Source organism: Phycodurus eques, chromosome 13 (assembly GCF_024500275.1).
Source record: "Phycodurus eques isolate BA_2022a chromosome 13, UOR_Pequ_1.1, whole genome shotgun sequence".
NCBI lineage: Eukaryota > Metazoa > Chordata > Actinopteri > Syngnathiformes > Syngnathidae > Phycodurus > Phycodurus eques.
This window is the reverse complement of record NC_084537.1, coordinates 2753930-2780088: the sequence shown is the minus strand read 5'-3', so window position 1 is coordinate 2780088 and position 26159 is coordinate 2753930. Positions and strand designations below refer to the sequence as shown.

Genomic DNA, 26159 nt, shown 5'->3' with positions numbered 1-26159 from the left:
ACATTTTATGTTTTTTTGACACTCATTTTTCAACATTAGCTGCATGTAATCTCTTTGTTATACCCTAGCAATGCTCTCTTGCTCTATTTTGTCTCTCCCTCACTCCAGTTTGTGTGGTCACTGTCTCTGTGACCTCCCCCTTCCCACTTCTGTTTAGTGTGGAAAAGACACCGCCATACATATTGACCAATCACATCCTGCTTTAACTGAAAACAGACGAGAAAAAACAACAAACTAGATCCCAATCAGGAGCCGGGCTCCATCATTCACATCAAAGAGCCAGCTCTGAGAACTGGCTGAAGGAATCCTATTGGGCCTTTTTGTTCTGTGAGACCCTGGAGGCAGCTGATGAATACCGGCTAGCCAAGCAGAACGCAATTTTGGTGGTCGCTGAGCCTAAAATAGATGGGTAGAGAAATGGAGTAAGGTTTATTTCAAAGGAAGAGTTAGCTAAGAATATATTGGAGGTGAAAAGAGTATCAGATTGAGTGATGAGGCTGAAACTTGAAATTGAGTGTGTTATGTGTAATGTGATTAGCGGCGATGCCCCACAGGTAGGATGTGACCGAGAGATGAAAGAGAAATTCTTGGAGGAACTAGATGAAGTAGTTCTGAGCATCCCAGACAGAGAGAGAAAGTTGTGATTGGTGCAGATTGTAATGGACATGTTGGTGAAGGAAACGGATGATGAAGAAGTGATGAGTAAGTTTGGCATCCAGGAAAGGAACTTGGAGGGGCAGATGAAGTTATGGGAAAGAGTAGTGGAGGCTAGATTCAGGTCAGAAGTGAGTATTTGCGAGCAACAGTATGGTTTCATGCCTAGAAAGAGTACCACAGATGCATTGCATCTTTTCCATCTTAATGGAAAAGTACAGAGAAGGTCAGAAGGAGCTACACTGTGTCTTTGTAGATCTAGAGCAAGCCAGAGTACCCAGAGAGGACCTGTGGTACTGCATGCGGAATTCTGGAGTGGCAGAGAAGTATGTTAGAATAATACAGGACATGTAGGAAGGCAGCAAAGCAGTGGTAAGGTGTGCTGTAGGTCTGACAGAGGAATTTAAGTTGGAGGGGTGACTGACAGGGATCAGCCCTGAGCCCCTTCCTGTTTGCAGTGGTGATGGATAGGCTGACAGATGAGGTTAGACTGGAGCCCCCGTGGACCATGATGTTCGCAGATAACATTGTGATCTGTAGTGAAAGCAGGGAGCAGGTGGAGGAACAGTTAGAAAGGTGGAGGCATGCACTGGAAAGGAGAGGAATGACTAGCCGAAGTAAGAATATATGCGCATGAATGAGAGGGGTGGAGGGGGAAGAGTGATGCAACAGTGAGAAGAGATAGCGACCGTGGAGGTCTTTAAATACTTGGGGTCAACAGTCCAGAGCAATGGTGAGTGTGGTAAGGGAGTGAAGAAACTGATCAAAGCAAGTTGGAACAGGTGGAGGAAGGTGTCAGGTGTACTGTCTGACAGAAGAGCCTCTGCTAGGATGAAGGGCAAAGTTTATAAGACAGTGGTTAGGCCAGCCATGATGTACGGATTACAGACAGTGGCACTGAAGAGACATCAGGAAGTAGAGCTGGAGGTAGCGGAAATGAAAATGTTGAGGTTCGCTCTCGGAGTGACCAGGTTGGATAAAATTAGAAATGAGCTCATCAGAGGGCCTCTAACCAGTCGGCCACCGTGCCGCAGGGTCACATTCAATCAATCAAAATATTGTACTTTCTAAACAATATGTTAATATATGTTAACCAGCCTTCCCCCCACTTACCAAATGGTCACTCCTACCTCCCTGCCCCCACCGTACACATATACAGACTCTTTCCAAAATATTTTAAAATCATGGAAAAGTTTATTTCTTTCCGCTATTCCATTCAAAAGGTAAAATAATAGATTATAGATTCAGGGCCCACAATTTAAACAATTTCAAGTATTTATTTGTTTATTGTTACATAATTTGGGCTTCCAGCTCATAAAACCCACAAAAGCAGGAATAAAAAACAAATACTGTGAAGAAATTATCCATCCATCCATCCGTCCATCCATTTTCTACCGCTTATCCGAGGTTGGGTCGCGGGGGCAGTAGCTTTAGCAGGGACGCCCAGACTTCCCTCTCTCCAGCCACTTCATCCATCTCTTTTGGGGGGATCCCGAGGCGTTCCCAGGCCAGCCGAAGGATGTAGTCTCTCCAGCGTGTCCTGGGTCGTCCCTGGGGTCTCCTCCGGGTGGGACGTACCTGGAACACCTCACCAGGGAGACGTCCGGGAGGCATCCAAATCAGATGCCCCAGCCACCTCATATGGCTCCTCTCGATGTGAAGGAGCAGCGGCTCTACTCTGAGATCCTTCCGGATGACCGAGCTTCTCACCCTATCTCTAAGGGAGAGCCCGGACACCCTGCGGAGGAAACTCATTTCGGCCGCTTGTATCTGGAATTGTATCTGGAAGTCCGCATCACTGCAGACGCTGCACCGATTCGCCTGTCGATCTCCCGTTCCATTCTTCCCTCACTCGTGAACAAGACCCCAAGATACTTGAACTCCTCCACTTGGGGCAGGATCTCTTCCCCGACCTGGAGAGGGCACGCCACCCTTTTCCGAATGAGGACCATGGTATCAGATTTGGAGGTGCTGATTCTCATCCCAGCCGCTTCACACTCGGCTGCAAACTGCTCCAGTGAGAGTTGGAGCTCACGGCTTGATGAAGCCAACAGAACCACATCATCAGCAAAAAGCAGAGATGCAATACTGATGTCACCAAACCGGACCCCCTCTACACCTTGGCTGCGCCCAGAAATTCTGTCCATAAAAGCAGCACCCCTGAATAGACCTTACCAGGGAGGCTGAGCAGTGTGATCCCCCTGTAGTTGGAACACACCCTCCGGTCCCCATTCTTAAAAAGGGGGACCACCACCCCAGTCTGCCAATCCAGAGGCACTGTCCCCGATGTCCACGCGATGTTGCAGAGGCGTGTCAACCAGGACAGCCCCACAACATCCAGAGCCTTGAGGAACTCCGGGCGAATCTCATCCACCCCCGGGGCCCTGCCACCGAGGAGCTTTTTAACTACCTCGGTGACCTCAAACCCAGAGATAGGAGAGCCCGCCTCAGAGAACCCACACTCTGCTTCCTCATGGGAAGGCGTGTTGGTGGAATTGAGGAGTTCTTCGAAGTATTCCCTCCACCGACTCAGAACATCCCGAGTCGAGGTCAGCAGCGCCCCATCCCCACTATACACAGTGTTGTTGGTGCACTGTTTTCCCCTTCTGAGACGTCGGACGTCAGGATTTCCTCGAAGCTGTCAGGAAGTCTTTCTCCATGGCCTCACCGAACTCCTCCCATACCCGAGTTTTTGCTTCAGAGCTGCATTCCGCTTGGCCAGCCGGTACCCATCAGCTGCCTCAGGAGTCCCACAGGCCAAAAAGGCCCAATAGGACTCCTTCTTCAGCTTGACGGCATCCCTCACCGTTGGTGTCCACCAACGGGTTCGGGGATTGCCGCCACGACAGGCACCGACCACCTTCCGGCCACAGCTCCGGTTGGCCGCCTCAGCAATGGAGGCCACAGCTCCTGTCGGCCGCCTCAGCAATGGAGGCGTGGAACATGGTCCATTCGGGCTCGATGTCCCCCGCCTCCCCCGGAACAGACGTTCCCAGCAGACCCTCACAATACGTTTGGGCCTGCCACGTCGGACCGGCATCTTCCCCCACCATCGGACCCAACTCACCACCAGGTGGTGATCAGTTGACAGCTCCGCCCCTCTCTTCACCCGAGTGTCCAAGACATGCGGCCGCAAGTCCGATGACACGACCACAAAGTCGATCATCGAACTGCGACCTAGGGTGTCCTGATGCCAAGTGCACGTGTGGACACCCTTATGCTTGAACATGGTGTTCGTTATGGACAATCCGTGACGAGCACAGAAGTCCAATAACAGAACACCGCTCGGGTTCTGATCTGGGGGGGGGGGGGCGTTCCTCCCAATCACGCCCTTCCAGGTCTCACTGTCATTGCCCATGTGAGCATTGAAGTCCCCCAATGGAGTCCCCAGCGGGAGCGCTCTCCAGCACCCCCTCCAAGGACTCCAAAAATGGTGGGTACTCTGAACTGCTGTTTGGTGCATAGGCACAAACAACAGTCAGGACCCGTCCCCCCACCCGAAGGCGGAGGGAGGCTACCCTCTCGTCCACCGGGGTGAACCCCCAAGTACAGGCGCCGAACCGGGGGGCAATAAGTATACCCACACCTGCTCAGCGCCTCTCACCGTGGGCAACTCCAGAGTGGAAGAGAGTCCAACCCCTCTCGAGAGGACTGGTACCAGAGCCCAAGCTGTGTGTGGAGTTGAGTCCGACTATATCTCGTCGGAACTTCTCGACCTCACACAACAGCTCGGGCCCCTTCCCTGCCAGAGAGGTGACATTCCATGTCCCTAGAGCCAGCTTCTGTAGCCGGGGATCGGATCGCCAAGGTCGCCGCCTTCGACCCCGGTTACCCGCGTCCAGGCAAGGGAAAACGAAGTCCATTGTTTGTCGTCATCATTTGGGGTCTTTGAGCCGTGCTTTGTCTGGTCCCTCACCGAGGACCTGTTTGTCATGGGTGACCCTGCCAGGGGCATAAAGCCCCAGACAACTTAGCTCCTTGGATCACTGGGACACACAAACCCCCCACCACGACAAGGTGACGGCTCAAGGAGGGATAAAAATAACTCAGCTGCTCCTCCTCTTTAAATATAACTCAGCTGCTCAAAATAGTACTTCCAAAATGCATTCAATAATAATCAGCGATTTCAATTTCTCTCTGCCTCAAACGTCTCCAACCTGGTGGTTTAATACTACTCTTACGAAAGATCCAGATTTCGATATATTTGTAAGGATGGAATGGAAAGATTTTATAGATATGAATGATTCCGCAACTATATCTCCATCCTTACGTTGGAAAACAAGGAAAGATTTAATTAGAGGCAAAATCATGTCATACAAGAAAAACAATAGAAATTAGAAAGTGAATTGGAGATGAAAGTCAAACAATTTCCAGAAGATTATGCAATAAATCCGACGGACCTACTTTGGACAGAGTTCCTACTACAACAGCTAAGATACACTAATTTTGAGCACAATAATAAATCAGGAAGTTCAAATCCCCGCCCCGCCTGTGTGGAGTTTGCATTTTCTCCCCGTGTCTGCATGGGTTTTCTCCGGGTACTCCGGTTTCCTCCCACATCCCAAAAACATGCAGGGTAGGTTAACTGAAGACTCTAAATTGCCCATAGGTATGAATGTGAGTGTGAATGGTTGTTTGTTTATATGTGCCCTGCGATTGGGGGGCAATGACAGTGAGACCTGGAAGGGTGTGATTGGGAGGAACGCCCCCCCCGATCAGAACCCGAGCAGTGTTCTGTTATTGGACTTCTGTGCTCATCATGGATTGTCCATAACGAACACCATGTTCAAGCATAAGGGTGTCCACACGTGCACTTGGCACCAGAACACCCTAGGTCGCAGTTCGATGATCGACTTTGTGGTCGTGTCATCGGACTTGCGGCCGCATGTCTTGGACACTCGGGTGAAGAGAGGGGCGGAGCTGTCAACTGATCACCACCTGGTGGTGAGTTGGCTCCGATGGTGGGGGAAGATGCCGGTCCGACGTGGCAGGCCCAAACGTATTGTGAGGGTCTGCTGGGAACCTCTGGCAGAATCCCCTGTCAGAAGGAGTTTCAACTCCCACCTCCGACAGAACTTTGCTCATGTTCCGGGGGAGGCTGGGGACATCGAGTCCGAGTGGACCATGTTCCACGCCTCCATTGCTGAGGCGCCCGACCGGAGCTGTGGCCGTAAGGTGGTCGGTGCCTGTCGTGGCGGCAATCCCCGAACCCGTTGGTGGACACCAACGGTGAGGGATGCCGTCAAGCTGAAGAAGGAGTCCTATTGGGCCTTTTTGGCCTGTGGGACTCCTGAGGCAGCTGATGGGTACCGGCTGGCCAAGCGGAATGCAGCTCTGGTGGTCGCTGAAGCAAAAACTCGGGTATGGGAGGAGTTCGGTGAGGCCATGGAGAAAGACTTCCGGACGGCTTCGAGGAAATTCTGGTCCACCATCCGACGTCTCAGGAGAGGAAAGCAGTGCACCACCAACACTGTGTATAGTGGGGATGGGGCGCTGCTGACCTCGACTCGGGACGTTGTGAGTCGGTGGGGAGAATACTTCGAAGACCTCCTCAATTCCACCGACACGCCTTCCCATGAGGAAGCAGAGTGTGGGTTCTCTGAGGCGGGCTCTCCTATCTCTGGGTTTGAGGTCACCGAGGTAGTTAAAAAGCTCCTCGGTGGCAGGGCCCCGGGGGTGGATGAGATTCGCCCGGAGTTCCTAAAGGCTCTGGATGTTGTGGGGCTGTCCTGGTTGACACGCCTCTGCAACATCGCGTGGACATCGGGGACAGTGCCTCTGGATTGGCAGACTGGGGTGGTGGAAGAAGGGGGGCCGGAGGGTGTGTTCCAACTACAGGGGGATCACACTGCTCAGCCTCCCTGGTAAGGTCTATTCAGGGGTGCTGGAGAGGAGGGTCCGTCGGGAAGTCGAATCTCAGATTCAGGAGGAGCAGTGTGGTTTTCGTCCTGGCCGTGGAACAGTGGACCAGCTCTACACCCTTGGCAGGGTCCTCGAGGGTGCATGGGAGTTCGCCCAACCAGTCTACATGTGTTTTGTGGACTTGGAGAAGGCGTTCGACCGTGTCCCTCGGGGAGTCCTGTGGAGGGTGCTTCAGGAGTATGGGGTACCGAACCCCCTGATACGGGCTGTTCGGTCCCTGTACTACCGGAGTCAGAGTTTGGTCCGCATATCCGGCAGTAAGTCGGACTCGTTCCCGGTGAGGGTTGGACTCCGCCAAGGCTGCCCTTTGTCGCCGACAGTGGACCAGCCCTACACCCTCGGCAGGGTCCTCGAGGGTGCAGGGGAATTCGGCTAACCAGTCTGCATGTGTTTTGTGGACTTTCCCCATGTCCCTCGGGGAGTCCTGTGGGGGGTGCTTCGGGAGCAGAACCCCTGATATGTTTGGTCCCTATTATGTTCAGTCCCTGTACGACCGGTGTCAGAGTTTGGTCTGCATTGCCGGCAGGAAGTCGGATTATTTTCCGGTGAGGATTGGACTCTGCCAAGGCTACAGTTTGTCACCGATTTTGTTAATAACTTTTATGGACAGAATTTCTAGGCGCAGCCGAGGCATAGAGGGGATCCGGTTTGGTGTTCTTAGTATTGCATCTCTGCTTTTTGCAAATCATGTATTTCTGTTGGCTTCATTAAGCTGTAATCTCCAAATCTCACTGCGATTCGCAGCCATGTGTGAAGCGTTTGGGATCAAAATCAGGACCTCCAAATCTGAGACCATGATCCTCAGTCGTAAAAGGGTGGCGTGCCCGCTCCAGGTTGGGTATTAGATCCTGCCCCAAGTGAAGGAGTTCGAGTATTTTGGGGTCTTGCTCACGAGTGAGGGAAGAATGGAACGGGAGATCGAGAGGCGGATCAGGGCAGCGTCTGCAGTGATGCATACTTTCTATCGGTTTGTTTTAGTGAAGAAGTAGCGAAGCTGAAAGGTGAAGCTCTCAATTTACCGGTCGATCTATGTTTGTACCCTCACCTGTGGTCATGAGCTGGGGGTCGTGACCGAAAGAACAAGATCCCGGATACAAGTGGCCGAAATGAGTTTCCTCCGCTCTCTCTCTCTCTCTGAGATAGGGTGAGAAGCTCGGTCATCCGGAAGGGGCTCAGAGTAGAGCCGCTGTTCCTCCGCATTGATAGGAGCCAGATGACGTGGCTCGGGCATCTGATTAGACCCTGTGGACGATCCAGGACACCTTGGAGAGACTGTCTCCCGGCTGGCCTGGGAACGCCTCGGGATCCCCCCGGAAGAGCTGGATGAAGTGGCTGCGGAGAGTGAAGTGTGGGCTTACCTGCTTAACCTATTGATACCTATGGAAACCTCGGATAAGCGGAAGGAAATGGATGGATGGATATAATTACATACTATATATCCCTACAGTTTGGCAGAAATATATCTCCACATTTGGCCAATATATATTTTTTTAATCAATCGATATTATTGGTCGGTCCCAAGTACTATTTTTACAAATTATTGACCAATCAAAAGTGTTTAAATGGCTTGTTCTCTTGACAATGCAATAATTATTTTATTAATGCATTAAACTTACACAGTGTAGCACTTTTTTAGGCACTCAAAGACACTTTACAATTGCACAAAATGATTCATTCACTGCACTGTCACACCTGGTAGTGGTAAGCTACTTGTGCAGTCACAGCTGCCCTGGGATAGTTTGACGGAAGCATGGCTGCCGTTCTGCACCTACGGCCCCTCTGACCGCCACCAAACATCCAACAACATCCAATCACGGATGTTTATCTTAATGTTAAGGCTCAGCATATATGCCGGTTTTGTTTTCCTGAAAATTGCCAGAAATCATATATACTCTCATACTGCTTTCCATATGTACATACTGTATATAAATATAGTATCCCTAAATATGTGCGTGTGTGAATAAAAATGGTTTTAATTTGCTTGGCAGTATGACTGCAATGTGTGTTGTCAAACCTTGGAGGCAACTTTTACTTTAAAATCCAATTTCTGGGTTTTATCATTGTTTTTTACACAATTTTATTTTGTTAGCCATACAAAGAAACTAGTATCGTAACCATTGTCACAAAATTACTGGGCTGAGACTGAAAGGTAAAAATGCAGGCTATTTCAATGGCTCTGCCATAGTGAAGTCTGAATATTTTGACTTGCAGTGGTTATACAACACCAACGGGGCATTTAGGGGCACTGACTATTTCTATGAGAAGGGAAATTAGTTTTGACACATAGCTGCACTGCCCTTTTTCTTGGCTACTGGCTAAATCCATGTAGCCCCTGCTCACTGTTAGCAGTTCTGTGCGTCCTGACCCCGGCTGCCTTTTTCAAGGCAAATATCACCTCGAGGACTCGGGAAATGGTATCCGCACGACTGAGCGCAACCACTGCGGTGAAGGCTGTCGCCTGTAACTCTCAGAGTCAGAAATACTTTGGTGCAATTTTTCCAAGAAACCAACTTTTATTCAAGTTGTTGCCCTCCTTCAGTCATCCTGCACATTTGTGAACAGGGTAAATTCTCCAAGTCTCATGCCGTCGACGAATCCTGGAAGCCATGCTTCAAAACATTAGTGCAACATTTGCAGAAATTACCAGGCCAAATGCAGAGTTGTTGGATGATAGTGGGAACTAATATTAAGAAAGAATTCTCTCAAGTCCCATCTTTGTCATCCAATAGTACTTAGCAACTGTTCCATTTTCAACAACCACCCAGCCATTCAATCCTGTTTGATTTCCTTCATTCCCACATTCTTTATTTTCTCAACCCTATATCTCTCATTTTATTGCATTTATCCACCTGTATCTGTAGAAGTACGAAATAATTTTAACATATAAAATGAACTGGGCAGCACGTGGACGACTGGTTAGAGCGTCTGCCTCACTCTAAATTGCCCGTAGGTGTGAATGTGAGGGCGAATGGTTGTTTGTTTGTATGTGCCCTGCGATTGGCTGGCAACCAGTTCAGGGTGTACCCCGCCTCCTGCCCGATGATAGCTGGGATAGGCTCCAGCACGCCCGCGACCCTAGTGAGGAGAAGCGGCTCGGAAAATGGATTGAAATGAACTGGGTTGGAATAGCAATGTCCTGCAGGTGAAAAGAGTGTCAGATCGAGTGATGAGGCTGAAACTTGAAATTGAGTGTTATGTTTAATATAATTAGTGATTATGCCCCAGTGGCACGGTGGCCGACTGGTTAGAGCATCAACCTCACAGTTCTGAGGACCGGGCTTCAATCCCTGGCCCCGGGTGTGTGGCGTTTGCATGTTCTCCCCGTGCCTGTGTAGGTTTTCTCCGGGCACTCCGGTTTCCTCCCACATCCCAAAAACATGCATGGTAGGTTAATTGAACACTCTAAACTGCCCGTAGGTGTTTATCCATCCATCCATTTTCTGAGCCGCTTCTCCTCACTAGGGTCGCGGGCGTCCTGGAGCCTATCCCAGCTAACATCGGGCAGGAGGCGGGGTACACCCTGAACTGGTTGCCAGCCAATCGCAGGGCACATACAAACACACAACCATTCGCACTCACAGTCATGCCTACGGGCAATTTAGAGTCTCCAATTAATGCATGTTTTGGGGATGTGGGAGGAAACCGGAGTGACCGGAGAAAACCCACGCAGGCACGGTCGGGGATCCGTAGGTGTTTATGTGAGTGCAAATGATTTTTCATTTGTATGTGCCCTGCGATTGGCTGGCAACCAGTTCAGGGTGTACCCCGCCTCCTGCCCGATGATAGCTGGGATAGGCTCCAGCATGCCCGCAACCCTAGTCAGGACAAGCGGCTCAGAAAATCGATGGATGGATTATGCCCCACAGGTAGGATGTGAACTCAAGGTGAAAGAGAAATTCTGGAAGGAGTGAGACGAAGTAGATCAGAGCATCCCAAGCAGAGAGAGAGTCGTGATTGGTGGAGGTTGTAATTGTCATGTTGGTGAAGGAAACATGGGTGATAAATAGGTTAAGGGAACATTTGGCATCCAGGAAAGGAAATTGAAGGGACAGATGGTGGTGGACTTTTCCAAAAGGATAGAAATGGCTGGAGCGAAAACTTTCTTGCAGAAGAGGCAGGAACATAGGGTGACCGACAAGACCGGCGGTAGAAGCATGCAGGTAGATTACATTTTGTGCCGACGATGTAATTTGAAGGAGGTTACTGACTGTAAGGTAGTGGTAGAGGAGAGTTCAGCCGGACAGCGTAGGATGGTGGTGTGTAAAATTACTCTGGTGACTAAAGTAATTAACATTGAAATAGACATTCTGCAGTAAAGTTAGAAAAACAGTTTACCGCTAACGACTCTAAATCAGTCTGGCCTGCATTACCCCCCACACCCCCAAGCTGTGAACAATTAAAGACTAGCCTCAAACACCTCGAAGGCACAGGGAGCTACGCGAGGATCCTGTTCGTGGACTTCAGCTCTGCGTTCAACACCATCATCCCCGAACTCCTCTCCTCCAAGCTTCTCCAGCTCAGCGTCTCGCCAGCCACCTGCCGGTGGATTTACAGCTTCCTGATGGGCAGGACACAGCAGGTGAGATTGGGGGACACCACCCAACGGGGGAGGCCACCTCATCCACACGCAGCATCAGCACTGGGGCACCCCAAGGTTGTGTCCTCTCTCCGCTGCTCTACTCTCTCTACACAAACGACTGCACCTCAACGCACCAGGCTGTCAAACTCCTGAAGCTTGCAGACAACACCACAGTCATCGGCATCATAAAGATGGTGACGAGTCTGCGTATCTACAGGAAGTGGAGCTTCTGGAGCTCTGGTACGGCCGGTACAACCTGGAGCTGAACAAGCTCAAGACTGTAGAGATGATTGTGGACTTCAGGAGGCATCCTTCGCCACAGCTGCCCCTCACGCTGTCCAACTGCCCTGTGTCAACTGTCGAGACCTTCAAGTTCCTGGGAATTACAGTCTCTCAGGACCTGAAGTATGAGATCAACATCAACTCTATTTTCAAAAAGGCCCAGCAGAGTATGTACTACCAGCGGCTTCTGAGGAAGCATGGCCTGCCACAGGAGCTGTTGAGGTAGTTCAACACAGCGGTCATCAAATCTGTCCTGTGCTTTTCCATCAGAGTCTGGTTTGGTGCTGCTACAAAAAAGGACAAACTCCGACTGCAACGGACAATCAACTGCTGAAAAGATTGTCGGTAACCCCATACCCACCTTTAAGGACTTGCACCCTGCCAGAACTCAGACGAGCATGTCCCTCCACATCCTGTTCACCACCTCCTCCAGCTCCTTCCTTCTGGTAGGCGGTACCGAACAATGGAAACTAAAACAAGCAGACATTCCAACAGCTTATTCCCTCTTGCCATTAACTTCTTAAACAGTTAACTTACAACCTCATTGTAACAGGCTGCCAATTTTGTCTTGAAGTTTTTGTCACATTCTGTCGGGCTAATTATACATTACTCGTGCACTCACTGTAGTAGTCCCTCCACGCGACACTATTTGCATATCTGTTGTTGACCATTACTGGCCACTCATGTGTCTGAGTACCATCTGCAACATCTGCACAATCGACATTGTCCCAAGCGGTTAGAGCGTCTGCTTCACAGTTCTGAGGTCCAGGGTTCAATCCCCGACCCCGCCTGTGTGGAGTTTACATGTTCTCCCTGTGCCTGTGTGGGTTTTTTCCGGGCACTCCGGTTTCCTCCCACATCCCAAAAAACATGCATGGTAGGTTAATTGAAGACTCTAAATTGCCTGTAGGTGTGAATGTGAGTGCGAATGGTTGTTGTCTTAAAGGTATATATTGTCGTACTAGAGCGGCTCCAACTACTGGAGACAAATTCCTTGTGTGTTTTTGACATACTTGGCAAATAAAGATGACTCTGATTCCGGTGGTGGGTCGGAAGTTTAAGAAGACAAAGGCAGAGCAGAGACCCATGTGGTGGAAGCTGAGAAAGGTGCGGCTTTTTGCGAAGAGGTGAGACAGTACTCTGTAGGCAGGAGGAGCTTCCAGAAGAATGGACCTGGTAGGAAAGGGGAGAAGAAGACCGAGGCAAGGAGACAAGAATACACAGAGTTGCGACATAGGGCGAAGGTAGATGTGGCAAAGGCCAAACGAGGCATATGGTACTATGTATGCCAGGTTGGATAGTAAAGAAGGAGAGAAAGATGTATAAAGGCTGGCAAGACAAAGGGCTCGAGATGGGAAGGATGTACAGCAGGTTAGGGTGGGTAAGGATAGAGATGGAAATGTGTCGACTGCTGCCACTAGTGTGCTGGATAGATGGAAAGAATACTTTGAGGAGTTGATGAATGAGGAAAATGAGAGCGAAGGAAGAGTCGAAGAGGCAAGTGTGGTGAGCCAGGAAGTAGCAGTGATTCGTAAGTGGGAAGTTAGAAAGGCACTAAAGAGGATGAAAAATTGAAAGGCAGTTGGTCCTAATGACATACCTGTGGAGGTATGGAAGCATCTGGGAGAGTTGGCTGGAGAGGTTTTTACCAGGTTCTTCAACAGAATTTTAGAGGATGAAAAGAACAAGGGTGATGTGCAGAGTGGTGGGAACTATAGTGGAATAAAGTTGATGAGCCACACAAAGAAGTTATGGGAAAGAATAGTGGAGGTTAGAGTGAGTATTTGTGTTTCATGCTTAGGAAGAGTACCATAGATGCATTATTTGCCTTGAGGGTGTTGATGGAGAAGTACAGTGAAGGTCACAAGGAGCTGCATTGTGTCTTTTTATAACTAGAGAAAGCCGATGACAGGGTAACATCTATCCATTTTCCGTACCGCTTATCCTCACTCGGGTTACGGGCGTGCTGGAGCCAATCCCAGCTATCTTTGGGCGAGAGGCGGCATACAGCCGAACCGGTCGCCAGCCAATCAACAGGGCAGATATAAACAAACAACCATTCACACTCACATTCACACCTACGGGCAATTTAGAGTCTTCAATTAACCTGCCATGCATGTTTTGGCGATGTGGGGGGAAACACGAGTACTCTGAGAAAACCCACGTAGGCGTGGGGAGAACATTCAACAGGCGAGGCCGGATTTGAACCTGAATCACCAGAACTGTGAGGCAGATGTGCTAACCAGTCAGTCACCGTGCCACCTGACAGGGTAGGAAATGTACTGAGGAAGTCTGTGACAGAGGAGTATGTTAGTAAAGTACAGGATATGTATGAGGGCAGCAGAAACGTGGTATTGTGTGCTGTAGGTGTGACAGAGGAGTTTAAGATGTAGGTGGGAGTGCATCATCGATCCGCTCTGAGCCCCTTTGTTTGCAGTGTTGATGAACAGGCTGACAGTTGAGGTTAGACTGAAATCCCCATGGACCATGATGTTTACAGATAACATTGTGATCTGCAGTGAAAACTGGGAGCGGTTGGAGGAACATTTAGAAAGATGGGGGAGGGTGGAGGACTTTAAATACTTACGGTCAACAGTCCAAAGCAAGGGTGATTGTGGTAAGGTGTGGAAACGGTCTAAGCAGGTTGGAACGGGTGGAGGAAAGTGTCAGGTGTTATTTGACAAAAGAGTCACTACTCGGTCGAAGGCCAAAGTTTATAAAACAGTGGTGAGGCCAGCCATGTTTTATGTATTAGTGACCGTGCCACTGAAGAGACAACAGGAAGCAGAGCTGGAGATGGTGGAAATGAAGATGTTGATGTTCTCTCTAGGAGTGACCAGATTGGATAGGATTAGAAATGAGCTCATCAGAGGGACAGCCAGGGTTAGACGTTTTGGAGACAAAGTTAGAGAGGGCACGTCCAGAGGAGTGATAGTGAGTATCCACTTTATCCCTTCATCCCCTTTGCGTGAATTATGGGGGCAACTTCAGGTTTGAACCGACCAGCGTTTTGTTTACATTCTAACCAGAGATGGGGGGACTCGCGTCAAATGTCTTGACTCAAGTTGCCAGTTTTTGTGACTTGCTTGCCAAATACTTCAGAAAGACTTGACTTGACTTTAGACTTGGTAGCCAAGAGACTTGACTTTGACTTCAACTACATGACTTGACAAGTCATCTCATTTAGAGTTGGAAATTGCATTTTAATTAAGTTTGCTTTTTTTTTTTGAACGAAAGAAACGTTTTGACCGGTCATTCATGCCAACCTGGCAACACAGTCTGCATTGTTGCGCACCTGCCCCTGTGAAGTAGCCACCTGCATGAACAACAATGGAAGGAGCTGCAAAGATAATAAAATTTGGATCCGAGGATTATGTTGTCGATGAAGTCTGCTAAAAGAGGATGGTAACCTAAATGATTTGCAATTCGCGCATTAAAGACACAACAATGTTGAATTTCATCCGTCACTACAAAACTCACAAAGACAGTTAAGCTACAGTAATTTAACAGTGTAGCCAGCTGGTCAAACATTACGTTTCATAGACTGCTTTGGGAGGATTAAAAATAAAAGTGATGTGATTTTGAATGTTTTAGTACCGCTAAGTAACGTAACTTTGGGTGGGACGGTTTATGATAATTGTCTGAACCTTTCGTGTGGGTTCATACGCATGCAAAACTCTCTCTTTTTTTCTCTCTCTCTCATTAACCAATGAGGCGAAGCGGTGCAGACACTAGAGCCGAAAGTATCCCCTAAAATATAATGCAAACTGCTGAATGGAGAAGAAGTGAAGTGGCGTTGCTAGTGGTCAACTGTGGAGATTAAAAAAAAGTTGTGGATAGCCCTAGAAGATGCCAGGTGTGTTTAGGTCAGCTGTATTGGATCACTCTGTGTTATGATCACGGCGATAAAAAAAAGTCATTGACGAAAGGGCCTTCCACCATTGGTAAGTACAATACAAATTGTGAGTCGCTACGTGTAATTTATTATAATTATAATTATTTATAATAATATAATAAATATTAATTATAATTATATATTGTATACTTTTCATACTACTTAACGTGTTTATTCAAGTCACCATTAAAATGTCAATGTGTCGGCTCTGTGATAAAGCTGTCTGCACTATGTTTTTAAAATTGAGAGCACAGCATATGAAACATAGACTTTAATCTTATGACAATTGTCATTTGTCCAGAGTCAGTGCTTCTAAATTAGATTGTGTAATTCTGAACACAGTCACAGTTATTTACACGTAACCAACCACATTATCTGTTTATTTTTAATTCTCTCGAAAAGATTTCCGTTTGTTTTTTTATTTTTTTAAATGTGTTGTAAAGGTTATATGTCACATTAAAGGTGAAAAATTTCAAATTAGATATTGTAATTTCAAAGAAAAAAAATAGAAAACAGCCTATTAAGCAATATTGGCACCCCTCTTTAATATTTGGCTCCATTCACTTTGGCAGTGCTGACATCCTCCAAGCGTTTCTTTAATCCATCTATCAGCTTTTTGCACTTCTCAGGTTGTATTTCTTCCCACTCTTCCGTTGCAATTTGTTCAAGGTCTTGAACTTTTGCAGGTTATTTTCCCCAATGGCAGATTTCAGCTCTCCCCAAAGATTTTCGATTGGATTGCAATAAGGAGCGGCATGGTTACAGTGTCTGCCTCACAGTTCTGAGGACAGGGGTTCAATCCCCGGCCCCGCCTGTGTGGAGTTTGCATGTTCTCCCCCTGCCTGCGTGGGTTTTCTCCGGGCACTCCGGTTTCCTCCCACATCCCCAAAACATGCGTGGTAGGTTAATTGGCAACTGTAAATTGCCCGTAGGTGTGAATATGAGTGCGAATGGTTGTTTGTTTGTATGTGCCCTGCGATTGGCTGGAAACCAGTTCAGGGTGTACCCCGCGTCCTGCCTGATGATAGCTAGGATAGGCTCCAGCACGCCCGCGACCCTAGTGAGGAGAAGCGGCTCAGAAAATGGATGGATGCAATAAGGACTCATTGCTGGCCATTTAAAATATTTTTTTTCCCTTTTCAACCATTCTTTTGTGCTTTTGGATGTGTGCTTTGGGTCTTTGTCTTGCTGGAGTACCCATGATCTTCACTTCAAACCAAGTTTTCTTCCACTGGGTAAGACATTTAGCTCTAAAATCTCTTGATAGTTTGCTTATTTCATGATACCTGTGTAGCGTATATTGGTTTTGAATAAAACGTAATTTACCTAACAAATAAATTTGTTGAAGGTGAACGCCTGCGTACACTTCCGGGTTAGTTCGGTTTACATCTGTCTCGTAAAGGGCACCACATCTCTTTTTATATGTGTAAAATTTAGGGAAAGTGACGAAAAACCTCTTATCAGTCTCATAATCTGAAGGTTGCTACCTTTCTGAGATATGAGTCCTCCATTACAGAGGCTTCATTATTAAACTCAAAACACACACAAATAAAAAAAACAAGGAGTGGAATTTTATAGAATATTTATTGAAGTCTACGAGGGATCTATAGGGAAACATACAGAGGGGTCTAATTGCGAAAAGGAAACATGAATATGGTGAAAGAAAGAAAAATAGGCGTACGAAAAGGGAAATAGGACATTGTGTGTTGCTGGGCTAAAAATGAAAATGTGAGCGTTTAAGGTGTTGAGTCAGAGCGAGAGAGAGCAAAGTTAGGATTTGTGTGAAGCTAGTATTTCCCCAAAAATTCTTATTAACTTGTACATTTTGGCAAGGATTGTTGTGCTCCTCACGACCGTAATTTAGCTGGTCTTTGGGGATGGTCTCTATCCGTGCATCTCAGGGAAAACGAAGCAGGTTTGGTTGAAGAAGATGCACACAAAAATAAAAAGAGGTGCCAAAAGAAAGTTGTTGTCCCGTCAGGGTGCAATCGCAACTTTCCTGCCACGAAAGGACAAAGGAAAAGGAAGGGGGAAGAGGTTGGCCGAAGCCACCGTGCAGCTGGAGAGATGTCAGCCAGAGACAAGACAGAAGCAGGGCACAAGGGAGTGAGAAGAGGCGGGTGTCAAAGGTTAAATACCCAGGAGAACGTCTAAGAGACGGGGGAAACTGGAGAAGACCACGCCAATCGTCTTGAATTTTGGTCTACAATCTAGCCATAAGGATTGTGTAAAAATCATATATTCATATAAAATACTCTCAACTTTGTACTCTTATACTCCTTGCTACTCTCTCGCATATAGAATGATTTTTTAAACTTTAGTCTTTGCAAATCAACTGCTTATGGCTCAATACAATATTTGATACTGTTTGGCTTCAAATCAAGAACAGTTCTCAAAGTCTTGCAGCTGGACGTGTAAAGTTGATAGTGACACAGACATCAAGGCATCCATGTTGAATATTTCTGCAGAGTTCGTAAAATATCAAAACAGACATTTATCTTCAGTTAAAGAAACTTCGAATGGGAGTCCACACATTGCACTAACTCTCAAACGCCAGCAGGTGTCGTCTGAATTCCAGCAATGTTCCCAGTGGTTGAGAGGGTTCCACCTTTTGGTCGTCTCTATTACTTCAAAATAAATGAAAGGAGTCTTTGATGACTGGAATCCAGATTTGTTGGGGAGCTGTTAATTAGTTTAAGATCCAAGTCGCCTCATTGGTGAATGAGAGAGAGAGAAAAAAAGAGAGAGTTTTGCATGCGTATGAACCCACACAAAAGGCGTATGCCAGGCGTTCTTTGGTGGCCGTCTTGCACAGCAAGGCTGCAGGGAGGAATGTCAGTCTATCAGTTGTTTCCTATGACAACCGGGTCAGAGTCACTGCACCTGTGATACAGTCAAAGCCTCCAGTACCAGTTGTAACAAAGCAGCCCCATAGCATGATGGATCCTTCACCATGCTTAAAGGCTTAAAGGCTTCATTGCGCTGTCTGTAAACATACTGTTTGTGTGCATTGCTAAAAAGCTCTATATTTGTTTCATCTGTCAATAAAATATTATTTATCACTAGCTCTTTTGTATCAAATGCAAGTTCTCTATAGAAAAATGTTTCACTTGATTTATTTTCTTAAGAAGGTATTCCATATTTACTACTTAAAACTTAATGGGTGCCAATAATGGTGAGGATGACTCTATCTATCTATCTATATATCTATACATCCATCCATCCATTTTCTGAGCCGCTTCTCCTCACTAGGGTCGCGGGCGTGCTGGAGCCTATCCCAGCTATCATCGGGCAGGAGGCGGGGTACACCCTGAACTGGTTGCCAGCCAATCGCAGGGCACATACAAACAAACAACCATTTGCACTCACAGTCACATCTATGGGAAATTTACAGTCTCCAATGAATGCATGTTTTTGGGATGTGGGAGGAAACCGGAGTGCCCGGAGAAAACCCACGCAGGCACGGGGAGAACATGCAAACTCCACACAGGTGGGGCTGGGGATTGAACCCAGGTCCTCAGAACTGTGAGGCTGACGCTCTAACCAGTCGTCCACCGTGCCGTCTCTATCGATACAGTGTGTGTGTGTGTGTGTGTGTGTGCGTGTGTGTGTGTGTGCGTGTGTGTGTGTGTGTGTGTGTGTGTGTGTGTATATATATATATATATATATATATCCCCATCCGTCCATTTTCTGAGCCGCTTATCCTCACAAGGGTTGCGGGAGTGCTGGAGCCAATCCCAGCTATCTTCGGGTAGGAGGCGGTGTACACCCTGAACTGGTTGCCAGCCAATCGCAGTTTGGTATTGTCCTATACAGCTCAAAGTATGCATGGTTATTGATTTGTTTGTGTGATATACAGTGTTGTGTCTATTTGGCATCCTTCTTGACTAATTCTGATTCATCCAGATGTACTACAAAAATCTAGTTGTTGTTAAGTGTGCCTTATTTCCTCTACTGGTTGTGGTTGTGGGTTTGATCCTCAGTTCCTCTTTAACCTTGGTGAAATATCATTTATAAGTATCGATTATTTTAATTAATTTATATATTTATTTTTAAACAAAACTGTACACAGCAACATGTTTGTGCATGTGGCTAGCACATCTACATCACAGTCAAAGCTTTGAGTCTTGGCTCTGACCTTGTTTGTGTGGAGTTTTCATGATCTCCCGGTGCTAGCATGTGCTAGAATGTGTCTTCTCAATGTACTCCACTTTCCTCTCACCGTCCCCAAAAATGCACGGACTGTTAATTGATTACTCTAAATCACCTTCACACAATCTGTCTTTACTGCTGCTGTGGCACGTTTCTATATAGAATAACTAGGAGGGGGAGCACAGCGGAACCCTCAGGGGAGCCAGCGGTAGAACAGATTTGATCAGACAATACTCCATTGAATTGCACTCTTAATGTCCTAATTGTCAAACAATCTAAAACACAGCCAACAAGATTTTTCCGTCACCCAACTTGCTCTAACAGCCTATTTATTAAAATTTAGTATTCAAAATTTTTTAGAAGAGTATTCTATAAGTTAAAGCTGAGCATGCGTTCCTTTTCCTTCCAGAAGATTAGGCTACGTTCACACTGCAGGGCATGATGCCCAATTCAGATTATTTTGTCAAATCCAATCTTTTTATGTAGTCATTCACATTACAAAAACAAATGCGGCTTCCATTGAAGACGGAACGCGTCCGTGATGTCATATTACTTGCGCACCAAACGTCATCACGTTGCATGATTCATCTTCTGCTTCATCTTCTGTTAAAGACCAGTAAAGACTTCGGACGTTCCGCGGCCATGTGCTTCACGGAGACCTGGCTTTGCAACGCTATACCCGATGGCGCCGTCATGCTTCCCGGCTTCAACATTCATCGAGCGGATCGCGACATGGAATCATCGCGAAAAACAAAGGGCGGCGGGATAATTCTCCATATCAACGAAAAATGGTGTACGGACGTCACGGTGCTCAGCACACACTGCAGCCCGCATTTGGAGTCGCTATTCTCAAACTGTAAACCATTCTACTCGCCACGTGAGTTTGCATCGTTCATACTGGCTGGAGTCTATATTACGCCTCAAGCTAACACGAACGCCGCATTGCTAACGCTCGCCGAACAAGTCAACGAAATTGAAAAAAAAACACCCGGACTCACCCCTCATTATTCTCGGGGACTTTAACAAAGCTAAACTCAACCACGAACTCCCTAAATTCAAGCAGCACATCGACTGTCCTACCAGGGGAAATAATACTTTAGACCACTGCTACACTACGGTAAAAAACGCATACCGTGCTATACCTCGTGCAGCCCTGGGCTCGTCTGATCACTGCTTAATTCACTTAATACCGACATACAGGCAAGAACTTAAATGTGCGAAGCCTACAGTGAAAACAGTCAAAAAGTGGACCAATGAAGCCAAGATGGAACTTCAAAGCTGTTTAGACTGCACAGACTGGAGTGTCTTTGAAAATTCAGCTGGCAGCCTAGATGAATATACGGACACTGTCACATCCTATATCAGTTTCTGTGAAGAGGTTTGTGTACCAACAAAATCATTTCGCACATTCAACAACAACAAGCCGTGGTTCACTGCTAAACTTAAGCAGCTTCGCCAAGCTAAGGAGGACGCATATCAGAGCGGGGACAGGGCCCTGTATAACCAAGCTAGAAACCAGCTGACTAAAGAAATTAACATTGCAAAGAGGATCTATGCAGCAAAGTTGGAAAAACAGTTTCGCGCAAACGACTCTAAATCAGTCTGGCATGCATTCCAATCGCTGACTAATTACAAGCGACGATCCCCCCAAGCTGAGAACAACAGCACACTAGCCAATGACTTGAATACATTCTACTGCAGATTTGAAAAGGACAGTTTCACACCACACACCCACCCGGCCGCACCCGCGACCACAACCACACGTCTGACTTCTGCGTTAACCATCCATGAACAGGATGTGAGACGCATCTTCAAACAAAAGAAGATTAACAAAGCGGCAGGCCCGGACCATGTGTCCCCATCCTGCCTCAAAGTCTGTGCGGACCAGCTCGCTCCAGTCTTCACTCAGATCTTCAATAGATCTTTGGAAATGTGCGAAGTTCCATCCTGTTTCAAACGCTCCACCATCATTCCAGTCCCCAAGAAACCTGCAATCTCGGGTCTGAATGACTACAGGCCTGTCACTTTGACATCTGTGGTCATGAAGTCCTTTGAACGTCCCCTGCTGGACCCCCTGCAGTTTACCTACCAAGCGAACAGGTCTGCGGATGATGCAGTCAACATGGGACTGGACTTCATCCGAGAACACCTGGACAGTGCAGGGACCTACGCGAGGATCCTGTTCGTGGACTTCAGCTCATCGTTCAACTCCATCATCCCTGAACTCCTTTCAACCAAGCTTCTCCAGCTCAGCATCTCACCTGCCATCTGCCAGTGGATTTACAGCTTTCTGACGGGCAGGACACAGCAGGTCAGGCTGGGGGAGGCCACCTCATCCACACGCAGCATCAGCACTGGGGCGCCCCAAGGTTGTGTCCTCTCTCCGCTGCTCTTCTCTCTCTACACGAACGACTGCACCTCAGCGAACCCGACTGTCAAACTCCTGAAGTTTGCAGGTGACACCACTGTCATCGGCCTCATCAAGGACGGTGACGAGTCTCCATATCGACAGGAAGCGGAGCGGCTGGAGCTGTGGTGCGGCCGACACAACCTGGAGCTGAACACGCTCAAGACTGTAGAGATGATCGTGTACTTCAGGAGGCATCCTTCGCCACAGCTGCCCCTCACGTTGTCCAGCTGCCTTGTATCAACCGTCGAGACCTTCATGTTCCTGGGAATTACAATCTCTCAGGACCTGAAGTGGGCGACCAACATCAACTCCGTCCTCAAAAAGGTCCAGCAGAGGATGTACTTCCTGCGGCTTCTGAGAAAGCACGGCCTGCCACCGGAGCTGCTGAGACAGTTCTACACAGCGGTCATGGAATCAGTCCTGTGTTCTTCCATCACAGTCTGGAAAATTGGAATTGACCTGCAGTTTGAGCACAGCTTTAAGAAGTATGTTCGTCAGAGTAACCTCAACACCTCTATGTGGCCTATAGGCAAACTGCAATAGATTGATATCAGACTGTCTTCTTTTAAGTCGAATCAAACAGACTAAAAAAATCTCGTAAATTTGACAAATCACAGAAAAGAGTTTTGTTAACAAGATGTACAATGAATAAATGAATTTTAAAAAATCGCAAAGTATGTGAAATCAGACTTCAAAATTGTCAAGAATTTAGACTTCAGCTTTCAGCTTGCAGACACTGTGGGCGTGTCGCTGAATGCTCTGAAAACCTCGCCTCCCTGGACATTTCAGCTATCAATCAAATACTTGCCTTCTCTCATGACACACGCTCTCATTGTACACACTGTCATGGCCTGTAGAGAAGTAGCTGCTGCTGTGGCAGAATGACCCTAAGCAGCACCACCAGAACAATTTTCCCTCCTTTGAAATTCAGCAGGACAACATGCTTCTCTGGCCACCAAAGGGTTCGTCATAAGCAGCTACTGCCATGCCACGCCGGTCCCCGTGGAAGATTTTTTCCCCCCTCCTCTTCCTTGCCCCACGACATGCGGCCGTTAACTGTGAGGCTGACGCTGTTGTGCCAGACCTCTGACAGGTACTCTAATCGCTGTCGTGCTGGCAATGGGTGGTGGACCCCGTCCGGTTAAGCGGTGCCTTGCAACTCAATGCATATGGGGCTAGATGCCAGAGACAATGTAGCCAAAATAACACAAGAAACATTACAATTCAGGGAAGATGTATTTTTTGAGTTGTGGTCATAGTTTTATTTTCAATTGCATGCTAAACCGGTTGTAATGGGTTCAGGTCAAAAGGAATGACGAAGTGACAATTCCACCGAATGGCCACTGCATGGAATAAGGGCGCTTGGTGTTGATAAAGTGGGGGATGGCCTCATGCTTGGAAGTATACACACCAACCCGCTGTTGTCACAGGTCTAGTTTTTAGCCCCGCTCAAAAAAATCAGGCCAAGTCAGTTGATGAAAAATAATTTTAAGCTATATTTCAACAATTCAGGACTATATTGTTTTTTAGTCTTTGCACATCCTTTCAGCAAATATCTTCAAATATCTTCAAACATATACAGTATAATGTATTTAGAAATAAACACGACAGTGAGTTTGGTTCTACTTTAGCCTTTACCGGTGAACTTATTTGGATCTTCTCTAAATTTTTCACTGCACGTCCAACTGTTCGGGGTTGCCGTACCTTTTGCACAACTTGCTGTTGTGTAACAAGGAGCTGAATGGCAAAAAAAATTGTTTCCTTCACTTTCCACTCCTAGTTCATGTGTGACTGTTGTGTTGTGATATGTTAAACAGAACTATATTACCACCCTAGGGGGAGTGATAGGCAACCAACCACATGCATGAGCAGTGTATAGGGATACATGTTTGGACTGCATAGGGATACATGTTTGGACTATGCTCCGACAGGTGAAAATAAATTTATGTGAACATTCTATAAAGTCTCATCATTGACTCCCAAATACCCAGTTCCAGTCACGTTTCAGTCTCTATATCTCTGTTGTATTCTGCTGATGGCACTGTAACACTAAATTTGGTTGCCAGTTCCCTCTAAGAAACTCCTCTATAAAGCTTAGCAGTAACGATGTACTGTTGCTCAATTGTTAGGTGTTGTCTTGGTCTCATAATGTCAAAATATGAATGGTAAGATGAAGAGACTGTTTAAATACAAATTCAAATTGAATCAGGAAATTTATTGGCCGATTAATGGATCAAATACCAACTGCAAAATCTGCTGTTCAGCTCCTGGTTAGAGAACAGCAAGTTGTGCTAAAACCTTGAACAGTTGGATGTGCATTCAAAGGTTTAGAGAGGATCAAACTAAGTTTGGTTAAGTTGGAAAGGTTATAGTGCATTTCAAGTTCATCCTGAAATATCAATATCAGCCAAATATTCCCAATTTATTGTGGACAGCGTACTTTATATTATTTATAATTTAATGAATTTGTTAATCATGTTTTTGTTTGTGTTTGTCTTTATTGCAGCTACCTATTCTAGCCCTAGCTGTCATCAGTCTTTACTTCCTGGAGCTAACAGATATTTTCCAGCCAGTGCATTCCGGATACAGCTGCAATGACAAAAGTCTTTCTCTACCCTACATCATACCCCAAAAAGAAGTTTGTCCTCTGCCTCTGCTCTTCAGCTTGGTATTTGCCATTCCTACTGCCACTGTAAGTAGAATACTTCAGTCACACTCGGTTACACTGACCAGCATAACACTTTTTTTTGTTATTTTTTTGTTAATTTTTATTTTCTACATGGGGACATTTGTTGTGACATTTAAGCTTTTAAAAATTAATTTTTGAAATGATTTATTTTGGAAATAAATAATTATGGTTTTTTTTGCACTGCTGCTTCATTGCACGATGGTTTTTGGATTTCTGTATGACTTTTGCCCCTTGTGTGGAGTTTCCATGTTCTCACTATGTGAGGGTTCTCTCCAAGTAGTCTGGCTCTTACAGTCAACAATATGTAGGACAGGAATGTTAGGTCAATTCAAAACTCTTAATTTTCTTTTGGTATGAATGAGTGTCTGTCATTGTGTCAGCCCTATGATTGACTGGTGTTCTTTGTCGGGCAGTGGTTCTCAAACGTTTTTAAAAGTACCACCCAAAAGATATTTAGTTCTCCAAGTATCACCATGATGACCATCATTAAAATACAGTAGCATAGTAGACCTACAGATACCTGTCCCCCTCACTAAAATGAAGCAGACTTTTTAATCCTAAAAATATATTTCATATTATTATTGTAAGGAATGCAAGACACTGTCACTCTCAAAAAGTGGTTCTCAAACTTTTTCCAAGAACATAAAACAACTGTACTTACTATTGGTGAATAATTTATCTTTTAAACATTTAAACATGCTGTATACTGTATGTATAGTTTCAAGTAAAAATTCTCACTATATCCAAAACTTCAATGCCTGCTTTTTGAAAAACCTTTCTAACACATATACACTGAAAAGAAAGTCCTTTGAAGTTACTAAATTCCAACACTCGCTTAAAATGTATTAAACTAAGAGGGGAAAATTACTTCTGTTTACCACATTTTAATCATAGGCAACGAAAAATGAAGAACTTTTTTTTCAATGTAGGTGGTGTAGATTGACTGATTGCAGTGTGTTTTGTTATGGGATGGCGATTAAGATGTGATGGTTTCATGCATTCATTGCATTTGGCAACATATCACATAATGCAAATTGGAATCTTGCGCTCTCCCGTGCCAAATAAACCCAAATTTTATGTAGTTGGAGACATATTTTATTTCTTACTGATTGCATCATTCGTTTGCAGCTGCTTAGTAGGGGTTTCATCGGGGTGCGGAGTCCAAAACTGATCTCAGTTTTTCTCTATCACGTCACGTTTTTTAACTATAGATCCCCGTTTTCTTAAAACATTTGAAAAATACTGCACTTAACAGATATGTGCTTGTTTTATAAAACTTTTCAAATATGGGCATACAATGAAATATGAAAGAAACAGGCATGACTGCAATGTTTATTTAATGTTCTTAATTCATACTATGTTAGCTTTCTGTTTACAGCTATTGATAGTACTGACCTATCGGGAGCTGCATACACCTATCACCGCACTGTCTCAATTGTGACTGCACAAACAAGTTGTCATGTAGCTGTAGATGAGTCCAATCGTAATCAGCTGGCAAGTCTCCATCCATCCATCCATTTTCTGAGCCGCTTATCCTCACAAGGCTCGCGGGAGTGCTGTAGCCAATCCCAGCTA

The 26159-nt window shown here is 46.3% G+C and overlaps 1 protein-coding gene across 1 annotated transcript in view; it reads left to right on the top strand.

The window, feature by feature from the left end:
* Nucleotides 1-26159, top strand: part of LOC133411536 (phospholipid phosphatase-related protein type 4-like) — a 200930-nt gene that overhangs the window by 27607 nt on the left and 147164 nt on the right. The window contains exon 2 of the mRNA XM_061694047.1: nt 24402-24587. Coding sequence (XP_061550031.1) covers nt 24402-24587 — 186 coding nt within the window. The remainder of the gene's footprint in view (nt 1-24401; nt 24588-26159) is intronic.